The 12,132-nt window shown below is 40.3% G+C and overlaps 1 protein-coding gene across 22 annotated transcripts in view; it reads left to right on the top strand.

Annotated features, from left to right (window-relative positions):
* MBNL2 (muscleblind like splicing regulator 2) overlaps positions 1-12,132 on the top strand; it is a 150,298-nt gene that overhangs the window by 115,055 nt on the left and 23,111 nt on the right. For 5 of the 22 annotated variants that reach the window (XM_040991215.1, XM_040991214.1, XM_040991226.1 and 2 more), the window contains one exon: positions 2,449-2,602. The exons of 1 other annotated variant lie outside the window; for it this stretch is intronic. In XM_040991215.1, the coding sequence (XP_040847149.1) occupies positions 2,449-2,602 (154 nt within the window). Of the gene's footprint in view, positions 1-1,746; positions 1,801-2,448; positions 2,603-9,332; positions 9,369-10,635; positions 10,731-12,132 lie in introns of all 22 variants that reach the window. 16 more of the 22 variants (XM_040991205.1, XM_040991206.1, XM_040991204.1 and 13 more) reach the window with 10 other exon arrangements.

Below are 12,132 nucleotides of genomic sequence, written 5' to 3'. Positions count from 1 at the left end.
TTAAACAAAACAACGTGGAAGTTACATGATGTTGGTTTATATTTGAGAAAAGTCTATTCCGTGTAGTAAGGATTTCTTACTGTAGAGGTCATTGGGTTGGTTTTTTTTTTTTTTTAATGTTCACAATTCTAATTTGATAAAATTGGTTTCATGTTATTTGATGGCCTCTATAAAAACAACATCCCTAAACACGCCCCTTCCCCTTAGCCAGCTAAATGCCTTTCTGCTTGAGTTCCTTGCTTCTTGGTTTCTAATCCCCCTACCTTCTCTGCCCCAACCCTACCACTCCTGATCCAGCTCCTTGACCTGACTCATCAGGGCATGAGCGCTCTTTGTTTGCCAAGAAAAAAATAGAATTCTTTCACGTTTTGAGAATTTAGTAATATCCTATTTTATGTCAAATATCATAGCTCTACCTCAAAAGTTTAGAATATAACATTTCTATGGTTTCAACAAACCTTAGGGATTTATCTATTGTGCTAAACATAGAAAAGGGGTATTTCATTTTTTATTTGCATTAAAGCTACTCTTTCAAATTTCTTTATTTTCATAGATTTCCATCAATATTTTAGGATTATTCCCAATAATTAATAAGAAATAGGAAAATTTTTCATTGTGCTCTAAACCAATCCATATTTGTTATTATTTAAGCTGTTTAAAGGAAACGATCTTCCCCAATGCATAATTACAAGTTAAAGATATTATTTCATTTCTACTCGTTCAAGCAACTCTTTGCTCTTTTTAGCTGTTTGCTATTTTTAGCTGCTGTAACTTGTTTTAACCAAGAGTCCCAATTCCTAGTCGATGGGTCGGTCACTGATTGTAGCTAGCAGTATAAGTAAAATTACCAAATACAATTATTTTGATATTGACAACAATAAATACCTTTAGAAAGGTATTTTCTTAGCATAATCTGGTAAGTTGTTTGAAATAAATTATAGCTTCAGATGAAGTAGAAACAGAATGGATGATAAGTTAGTCATCAGAAACAGGATCCTGCAATCCAAGAGAATCTTGGAAACTCACAATCTAAATTCAAAACAGATTAAGTTCAGAACCATTATACTCATTGAAAGATACTAGCAGAGTGAAGAAAAGAATTGAGACAATTATCCATGATTCAGACAAAAAATAAAGATCCAAACCCAAACAATATTGCCTAAGTAATCTTGTGTTTGAATATTTTTTTTGCCTGAATTTTTTTTGTCTCAGTTTGTCCCTTCATTTTGTTAGGCTAGATCTAAATTTTAAAATATTCCTATGAAAAATTTCAACTTATATGCTTACTTGAAGCATTCATTGTTTTATATTTGGAAACTAACTTATCAGAAATTCTTCAAACCGATGACCCTGAGAAGTTTTTGTTTTTTCATTTTTTTTTCTGAAGCAATATAAAAAATGCTTATGGTGTGTATGCAAGCTGCTGTTTTTAATTAACTTTCCTGAATTTCAAACATCTATATTTTACTCTCTTATATGCTTTTAACTAAGGTATGGTAGATGCATTTTTGCTTCAATACTAATTTAAGGTGTAATATTCATTTCTTTAGAGAACATTTTTGTTGTTGTGCATGCCTAGTGTTTTGTACGTTGTATATTGCATTCAGAATATTTTTTTCCTTCTCACCTATCCACAATGCAATGCCGTTCCCATGATGCACCTCTGCTTGCTGTTTACCTGTATGTTAATTCGCTTGAATCCCATTGGCCCACTGCCATCATGTGCTCGCTGCCTGTTATTAAAAGACTCAGTCGACTGCCAAAGCAATGAAGCGACCTCTCGAAGCAACTGTAGACCTGGTACTTTGACCTTTCACCTTTCGCTTTGCATGTAGCTTTTCAGAGAACCATCTGAGATTTGTATTATTTGTAAAATATTGGTTGCAGCCAATCATTATTATTAATTTATGGGAAAAAGTCCAATAAGGTGTTTAGCCATCTCATTTTCATATGTAATCTGTGAAATAAATTAATCCTAACAAATTTTAATACCTTTTCCAAAAGAGTGAAGCAAATTTAAATTACTTGGCACAGAAAATGCTCATTATAATTCTTATTAACCTTTAAATTCAAGGAATTGCCATTTAAAGGAAAGAATAGGTATTGATAATAACAAAATGCTTCTCTCCCCCCTTAGAATAGTTGAACTCCTTTTGCAAGCTCAAGCCGTTTTTGTTGTTGTTGTTTTGCCTGGTAGTTGTTCTTTTTCTGAGTTGAGATGCTACTGTTTTTGGGTTACAGAAATCATGCTTCTGCTCTCAATAACAAATTCTCACTCATTCGACATTGCCGCTGTTTAAATTAAGGTGCATGGCAGAGGCATCTCCTTAGCTGTCATTAAAAACAGGCAAACAAACAAAAAGAATGTTTGCAATTGATGATCTCTGTGGACACGGAACACGTGTTTGCTTCAAGTTAGACATATCGTCTCGAATTCTTCCCTTCTAGGCCTTTCCCCCCGGTGCTCTTCATCCTTTACCAAAGAGACAAGCACTTGAAAAAGGCAACGGTGCCAGCACGGTCTTTAACCCCAGCGTCTTGCACTACCAGCAGGCTCTGACCAGCGCACAGCTGCAGCAGCACACGGCCTTCATCCCAACAGGTGCGTGCCTTGACTGTCCATGTCTGTGTCCTTGTGTCCTTCCGGTCATGTGCTTTCCTCTCATTCCTCTCAGCTGTTTGGTGGTTCACATGTAAAGGTATAATACAGCCTGAAATGAATCACAAGGCTAGCTATCTAGAAACCTTGACCTTTCTTTAAACGGTGGCCGAGGACCGTTAGGATTCTAAAGCCAAATATTTGACAGTTAAAGTGACAGATGGAATCCGTGAGAAGCAGAACAGTCAGGGTATTTATTTGGTTTCCTGTGTTTACACAAGCTCTCTGAAACTGTTGATGTACCTAAGACATCTTCTGTGTCACAATGGAAATTTCTCGTTAACTCTGAATGATCTTGAAATTCCAGCCAATACTAACCTTTTGTTCCTATTTCTATTCCGAGCACTAAAATGAGACTATACAAATTACAGAAATCCTCTACTCATGTGTATATGTCCATTCTATCTCTTTCTCCATCATTCTCAACTTTCCCCTGGTGGACAAGTATGCAGAGTTCCTCTCCCCAGGGTCTAAGCCTGATCCTGTTAGGCGCTCCGGGCCATTAACCCAGCCCACCAGGAGATCAGCTGCGAGATTCACAGGCTTTAGAGGATGTGTGGTGATCTCTTGCAGCTAATTGTTTTACAGATGAGAAAACTGAGGCCCCCTCAATGAGAAGTGCCTTTCCAAGGCAGCACAGCTGATGAGAAAAAGCTGTTGAGCCTGCTTCCCTAAGCCCAGTTCCACTTACATAGCCTTGAGCGAGTTCTAAAATGTTAGACAGCCTTGCGCTTTGTCAAAGTAGAAGTCAGATGAAAACGAAATGAAAACGTAGTGCATTCAGCTCTCTTGATTTTACCTCTACAGCCCACACACAACACGACCACCAGAAACTGACTGTAGGGTTCACCTTGCAGTGTGTTTTAGAAGCAGCTGCTTTGGGGAAGACCACGGATGGATTCTTTGTTTTTCAATCATGACTCTTCATCCCATGGTAAAGAACTGAAGGCAAATGGAGATGAAGAACAATTACATCAAAAGAATTTCTTGAACCTAAGCGAGATGACTGGAGTTTTCCAGTTCATGAACCATTTCCTTAAATCTTCCAGCATATCGAAAGTTGGATCTGTCAGGGAGCTAACTACGTATTTATGTGATATTCTTTGCATAAAATCTATATTTTGAATTGCTCTAGCAACGTGTGAACAACAATATACTTTATAGTAAGAAAGGCATCAGTGATGTAAACAAAATGACTCAGTGTTGAGTTTTCTTATTTGAGCTCTGCACCTATCGAGGCCGCACGGTTCTGTAGAGCAATCGAATTCACTGCCTTTTAGGACTTCACTCTTGCCCTGCTACAACCGGAGTGACGTTCCTATGCCGTTGTAGCATACCAATGTCTGGTTGTGAGTCACTTGAAATAACATGTTGTGAGATCATTTCTAGAAGGTAGATTCACCCCATGTCCAGTGTGCTTTCTCTAAATGTCTCGTAGACTCGTTGACCTCTAGCTATTTTAAGACAGGGGAAAAGAAAAAAAGCTTTAGAAAGAACTACTGAAGGGAATCACATCAGAAGAACTGTTCATTTCTGAAGAATGGGTGATAATATCATTAACTTCTCCTGGAAAAAGCTACTGAAGTTTCATTAGTAGCCTAGCAAAGAAATTCCAAAGCCCTCTAAATCATATTTACCATTCCCATCCAATAATGACATATTTGTTAAGTCATTGAAAGAATCCTCACTTTAAAATATTTCACCTAGAAACCTCTTACATGTTTCCAAATTAAAGATGAATAGCATCTTTTATGCAATAACCTGATTTGTTGACGAAATGTATTACACGAAAGACCAATACTAGGTATTGGCTGCTGTGGTTGTGTACGCCCGCCCTCTGGTGGATATTTTAGGAACAGCTCAAGTGTGTCTGGCAACCTTCAACACAGTGGGCTCTGGGAGGAAAAGCGGGCTGTGGCCTACTTAATACTGCGAAGTAGAAATGTTTGTGTCTATTACATAATATAAATAGCACGGTGGACAAACAAGTGGCTCCTGTATTCCAAAATGGCATTTCAACGTTTAAGAAATTTCCACATTCCTTTTAATTAATGAGAGCAAAAATAATTGTATGGAAAGGAAATGGGCAGAATTTTTCTCCCACTTCAATCTGTAGCATTAATTTCAATTTATTTTAGCTAGAGTTTTTTTTTTTTTTTTACTTCTGGCTTTATTACTAACAAACAGTTTCAACCTTATTTTTTAGAGGACAATGATAATATCCATTGCTATAATCATGGTTGGTTTCAAACCTCTACAAGTCAAGTGGTGATCTAAATAGTAATTTGTAACTCAGTAGATGGGGGATTTTTCAGTGGATAACTTTTTATATTGTTGGAAGTGTTTTGCTATTATTACAAATATGCAGCGTAAGCATTTTGTGTTCTCCAGGAGAATGCCCTTTACCTAAAGGTGACTCTAAGTGAAGCGCTGGACTCCCTGTTAAGGTTCTCCACGGACACAATGAGGATGTGGGTCTCAGGAATTCTGCCTCCAGGCTGCAGGGATAGAACATAGAAAATATCATGCAAAACATGTAGTTCTTCCTCACAATTCCGCTAGGATAATTCTCACCCTCGTTGATGCCTTAGCACATTTGCAGTGGGTGGAAATCTTCCTCCTTTGTTTTTGTAGTTCCACTTTTTCTGGCGCTTATTTTAACCAGGGAGTTATCCTCTCTCTTTGCTATGTTAAGAAAGTGGCAAAATCACACACATTTACAAAAATAGCAATATAATTTTTCTTGGCATTTCTGTGACAGGCTTCTTCTGAGTTACTGTAAGTGTTGTTATAGACAAGGTCTCGTTATTTCTCAAGATGCTGCGGTTCTGGTGCAGGTGCAGTTGTCCATATCTTGTAGATGCAAAAACCGAGGCTGTATTTACACTGCAAAGGGGAGTACATAATTAAGGAAATGATGCAGGAGGTCTCTGGATCACAAATACTATGGCTGCAGCAGAAAGCTTTGCTCGCAGAACCCCCGGCTGGAGCAATGCCTCAGATGCTCACGGTCTCCCTCGCAGACTTGTTTGCTTGTATTAGAAGTACAGCATCAGAAGCATCAGGCGCAGCCTAACGAAAAGATACCATAAAAGTTACCTTAAGATTCTCACACCACTGAGTGGAAGATGTATCAGTGCTTAGCAGCAATGATGCTAGTGTAAACCGCAACAAAACTTTATTCCATCCAGCAAACATTTCTGGAACACATATTATGCTTTGGATTCCAGAACCTGTAATGAGAATACGGTGAAATTCAGAGCAAGGTGACAAGCAAATATGAGGACTTACTGAGCATGAGAGCCGAGACAGCAGAGAGAGGAGGAGAGGAGGGCAGCGTGTTCTGCCTCCGGCATGTACTGGGGGTGGTGGCTGCAAAGGATTTGGGGGAAAATAGGAGAAATATGCTTAGGGCTTTAAAGAAGAAGCAACACTCCAGCACCGGGAAAAGTGCCCCATCAGTGAATGGGAAAAGTGCCCATGGGGAACAGCGGGTTGACCACTGAAGCGACAATGGAAAGCCCTTACACAGGGACAGAGGGAGTGGGGTGGAAAAGCTGAGCTGCGGCTTGCAGAGGTCGGACCAGAGACACTGAGAAAAAAAGAGGCAGGCCCAGCAAAGGCAGTGCTGCTGCCACTTATGTCACTACGCCACACGCAGGACTGATGCCCAAGTGACACCACCAAAGTGCAGCACCACGAAAGCCAAGGGCACCGGTCAGGAAAGCCCTCCCAGGTGACTCCTGCACGCCGCAAGGGGATGGATCACAAAGGAAATGTTAGAGGGGCAACTTTGAATCCAGCCATGGATAAATGAAACTATTCACAAACTGGGCATTTTGACAGATTACTCCCAACACACCTCTTACTAATGGTTAAGAATAATCGTTCAACCCATTGACCAGATACTATGTCTGTGCCCCAAGGAATAAAGCAGATAAGATCTCTTTCCCCCCAAGAGTTCACAGGAGAAGAGGGATGATGCAAGTTCAACAAATACCCATATTTAAGCATGTCATTAACGTTTTTAATGACTACGATGAATGATCAGTATGGAGCTCACACAGATTAAAAATAGAAGCCTAATTTCAATGGCACGGGAGGTAGGTAAAAGAACACTTAAAGAATTGTCAAAAGAAATGGCATTTACCTAGAGACCCAGAATATAGAACTAGTGGATGAAGATTATTCTCAGCAGAGGGGACAGCTTGTGGGAAGCTTAAAAAGTGGGACAAAATTTGGGTTGTGTTCAGTTAAAAGCAATGAAAGGTTAATCTGGATTATGGTGCCAGAGAAAAGTGGGGAGGTAGGAGCCTGGGGCGCAAAGGGCCTCATCCTGAGCAGTAAGAGCACTGAGCAGCACTGAAGCACTGAAGGACCAGGCTCATGTGGAGAAGCGGACACTGCCAAAGGCTGGAGAGTGGACTAAAGGAGGGACCAGCACGGAAGCAGGAAGAGGACCTGGGACATTGTTGCATAGCCAAACTTTGTGAGGACCACTGCCAAGCAGGGCCTGATAACGTGGCAGGAGTGACGGGGAGACAGACAATTGGTGGCTGAAGTTTAGAAATGAGATTGCTCTGCTTATTAATGAGATGGGCCTGGGAATGCCGTGAGGGGGAACTGGTATCCGGCATGACTTGAAATCCGGGCTAGAGCCTGCCAAACGCGATGAGGTGCAGAAGGTATTTCCTGAAGTGGAGGAAAAGATGGTGTGCGAAGGATCAACGCTTGAACATGCCAACTTTGAGACGCGTGAAATATCCAAGTAGCCCAGTTAGGTTAAATAATTGGATGAGAGGACTTGGAGCTTAAAGAGATCTGAGCAGGATAGGTAAATAAGGCAGCCAGGAGCTTGTAGGTCCTACTTAAACCCATGGATTGACAGGTCTCCAGAAAAAGTGGAGAGCAGACAATGAAGCCATGTGAAACCCAAGTGCTAAGAAACTCCAGCTTACAGGGATGCAGAGCGAGAAAAAGCAGGGAATCCACCAACATGAACAAAAAGGAGGTTCCAGAAAGAAAAGGTGTGTGTGTGTGTGTGTGTAACAGAAAGTAGTGGCTGATTAGAGAATGAGTGGCTAACGCAAAATGCTGAGCCTCAGGACTAGTTGAATGGAGCTGGGAGAGTTCCCAGTGGCCTCAGCGAGGTGGAGTTCTTTAGTGACCGGATTCACACTTAGGCCAAGGAGGTGAAAATGGAAATGACTGAAGAATAGATGGGAGCATGGAAGTGGACATGTGTGTGTGTGTACTTTTCCAGAAGCTTCATTGGGACGAGAGTGAGAGGCGAAAGGAGGAGACTGTGTCATAAGAAGGGTTTTGAGGAGATAGATGTGTTTGGGGGATGTGTCTGCAGGTTGGATATACAGGTGCATGTTTTTTGAACAATCCAATTGTAGCCAGATAAACAGTAACTTTCCCCAGATGTTATCCTGGTCAAAATTTAGATGCAGCCAGAAGTCTCTCCTGATCCAACGTGAGCAGCTTAGCCAAGAGAACAAAGACCTGAATTCCCAGATTCCTCATCTAATTTCTCAGAAGACAGTCCTGAAACCCTACCTAGTTATGTCTACATTCGTTAAAAAGTGCCTCTCAGACCTACACAACACCCAATGTTCAGTCATCCCAATCTGTATGACCTTGGTTTTTATTCCAAAGAACTGAACCAGTAGCAAGTAATTATTCAAAGCTTTCAACACATTTCTTTTCCTGTGTAACAGACCATCATGCACATTAACAAAATCACCCATGGGTAAGACAGCTGTTCCACCAGAAAGGGCAGAAATCCCCCTCTAGCCCATCAGGTGCCTACTTAAGAACAACTTGAGACTTCGAGAAGTTTCACCAAAGGGCTTCCTCAGTGGGGGGTCGCCTTAGAGCAGCCTTGACAGGCATTCCCGGCTCTGCTCCTACCTCCACCCCAGTTCTGCACCAGCTTGCTTCCTGAGAGTCTGCACCTCGTTGTTAGGTATCACAGGGCACAGGATAGAGTTGATGGCGTGTATGGCTGAGTCATTCTATCCAAACCCCAGCTTTCCCACAGTATTGCCTGTCAAGCAGGAATCCGTTTCAGCTGTCCTTGCAGGCTTTGATTTGGAAGACATCACAGCCGAGTTATTGTGGTTATTTTCATATTGTTGACACGATCTATCTTTACACGTAAGTTTTAATGTGGTAAGCTCAGCATACTGTGTAGGGTATGTCAAACCTGACCTAGATTTAGGAATGGAATTCTGCTTGCAGCCCTTGACCCTGACTCATACTAGGCCTGACCTTGGGGGAGTTACTCTGCCTCAGATTTTTCATCTGTAAAATACCCTCTTCCGATATGGGAGGATGAACTTGATAATGTCTGTAAAATACTTTGAGGTCTCACAGGAAGGATAAAACAGCGGCATTATCACATGTCATTCTTTTTGGAATCATGTCTATATCTAAAAACAGAAAGTGCAAAATGTATCCAAAGAGTGAGCTTGAAACAATATTGACTTAAAATAAGTCAGAAGTATCTGTATCTATTACTGATATGTGAATGGCCCTTCAAGGTTGTGTTAACTAACCCTACTTATTTCTGGTTGTGCTTCAGTCTCACTTTGAATGTTAACTCTAAACCGCTAACCTGTTTCTTTCCCTTTATTCACTTTTTCCACCCACCATTGCATGACATCAGGGTCAGTTTTGTGCATGACACCCGCTACCAGTATTGGTAGGTTTCAACCTTTTTTATTTGTCTTTTATATGATGTACAATACCTTCACTTGCTTGAAATTTATTTCAGAGATGGTCTAGATGCTTTAGGAAATATTAGGTTTCAAGGTTTATTTGGCTTTAGAGTTAACATCTAGGCTTTTAAAAATGTTCTTGATTTATTTTAGAAAATGATGGTTTAATGTGCTAGTTCAACACTACAAAAAAAAAAAACCACAAGCACGACTCTTCTTTTTAATGGTTTCTAGTTAGTTCTCTGTACAGTGTGTAGGTGTAGCATGAGAAACAGAGCGTCCTCTGTCAGAGAGGCAGACGAGTTCCATCAATGTTTGAAAGTTTCATAGTGGTGTGCCTTGATCTCCTCTTTGCTGTGTGTTAGAGTTATCAGAGTTTCCCAGAATTCTTCATTTTAAAAAAATTATGAATAGATGTATTTTGAAACCAAATGTCTAAGCTGATTTACTCAATTATCTTTTTTAAATTTCAGGTGTTGATGTATTTGTGATTATTTTCTTTTCATATCTCAGCATTCCCTGTGTTAAAATTGAATACTTTATAGTTGACGTCACGCATCTCTTTGCCTTGCTACAAGAGTTTGTCTTTAAGACATATGGATAAGTTCTACTGAGAGTCGAGAAAAATGAACGCTGGCAAAATGTGCCTGACCACTCCCGTGTGACTGTCAGAATTTATAACAAGGTCACGCTATTTGCTCCACCATACAGTAATCCAACCAAAGCATAACCCACAGCAATTCTGATTCACATAAAGCAATCCCAAATTTAAAAAAGAAACCTAATCTATTCCAAAGAATATTCTATACCAAATTAGACTTACATGTTGAGCTTTGATGCTGTAGAATTTATGACTAAAAACAAATATCACATATTCCTGCATTATTGGGTGCTAGCTATCACAACTTTAGAAACAATCATTATTACATGTTCTATCTCCTGTGAATTGGAAATGGATCTATTGTTGAAAATAGAATGTTTGTAAATCCATCACCCAAAGTAAACTGCTTTGGCCTTTCTGGGAATCACTGATTGTGTTTGAAAACTTCCTTTAATTGTACTTGTAATAAGCTATTTTCCCTTTTTTATTTCTCTCCCATGCTTCCTTGCTTTGCATTGTGATTGCATGCCATCTGCTGGTTTAACCCATGATGGCTTGCTGCTCTGATATTCACCATGCCAAAATACCACTTCTATTACCATAATGCTACACCCTCCTGTTCATTGCTCCCATGGTTCCCCTCCTGAAAGTACCCATGATGCACAGCGCTACGTCCGCCACTGTCTCTGCAGCAACAACTCCTGCAACAAGTGTCCCCTTCGCAGCAACAGCCACAGCCAATCAGGTTTGCTCCTTTTAAAGCTTTCTTTCACAAATCCCAAACTCTAAATGAGTGCTGATATTTGAAAAAAAATTCTCGGTGAGAATTTTTTTTTCATGTTTATCCATCAAATTTTATTTTTTTAATTATAGTTTATATAGCAAGCATTTATGGACAGGTTGCACTTATTTAGAGTTAACATTTACTGCAAATAATGATGTAGCTATGTTTTGTGTTGCACTGTTTGTTTTCGTACCTAATATTGTGTAATTAACCTGACAGGCTTACATTCCTTTTAGTACAGCATTACCTATCCAGTGGTTTGTGAATCACCATGTAAAAATTATAGACATGCACCTGCAGGTGCTTCAAAACTGGCTCTTCTTTGTCTCAGTTTATTCAGACCCCATTATTTCTTGTAAAGGAAAACACTCTCCTCTAAGTTTCACTGTTTTGGCTAAGTGTACAATCTGGGGTCTGAGTAAGTCTTAATATTTCATCTGAGTCACAGTGGTAGCCAAAGTCACTTGGTTATCACTTTATGGTCTGTTGAGATAGTGGAATTTAGAGACCAAAGCATACTAGAGAAAGAGTGTGTTCCACTGGGTTCACAAAGGCTGGATATGACTGAATCTGTTGGCTTAATGCATGTGCCAGGAAGACCATGGATGTAATAGTTCATGGATGTGAGAGCCAGTTGATTACTTCCTGCTCTGTGGTCACCAGCTGACTGCAACCCTGACGCTAGCCAGCCAATGTACCGGCGTGTGCTCCTAGTCCTAAGGAGACCAGTGTGAGATGAGTGGGCATAAACTCTCACCTCACCTAGAAAACCACTTAATTGTGCATGCCTTCCCTTCATAGAAGAACAATTTTGGTTTTGTGCTTAGTTTTGTGTTTGTTTTCTTTTTTTTTTCTTTTTAAAATAATACCAACTGTTCCGATGAAAGACAAAAGGGCATATAGATATAGACTAGAGAGAAAGGCCGAGCTTAAAGGAGAAATGGTAAGTTGGGCATTGGGAGAGTCATGTAAGAGCATAAACAGCCCATTTGGAGCTGTGTCCTACAGGGGTGGCAGGGTGGGGAGGTGTTCATTCAATACTTCTTTCCTAATTCAAGTGAACACAAAGCAATTCCAGTGCTATAGGTTTTGTGATTCAACAGAGAGGTATGTGGGTGTACTAGCAGGCATGAATGGAAATTAAATCCTGAGTAGTTGCCACTGTGCCCTCTGCATTGTGATGAAGCAGAAGAGAGTGAGAAAAGGAGAAAGAAAGCAGTGCAGAGGCAGCCATGACGGGTATTGATGACGCTCTAGTTCTTTCTTCCTTTGCTCTGAAATGCCAACCTATCCTCTAGGCAAAGCCAGTCCCGTTTCCAAACCAACATAACACAGCACAGTAAGTAAGTAAGTTGTCTAGTTG

Source organism: Ochotona curzoniae, unplaced genomic scaffold (assembly GCF_017591425.1).
Source record: "Ochotona curzoniae isolate NIBS_2020 unplaced genomic scaffold, NIBS_Ocur_1.0 contig_64, whole genome shotgun sequence".
Classification (NCBI taxonomy): Eukaryota; Metazoa; Chordata; class Mammalia; order Lagomorpha; family Ochotonidae; genus Ochotona; species Ochotona curzoniae.
This window is presented reverse-complemented; position numbering and strand designations above follow the sequence as displayed.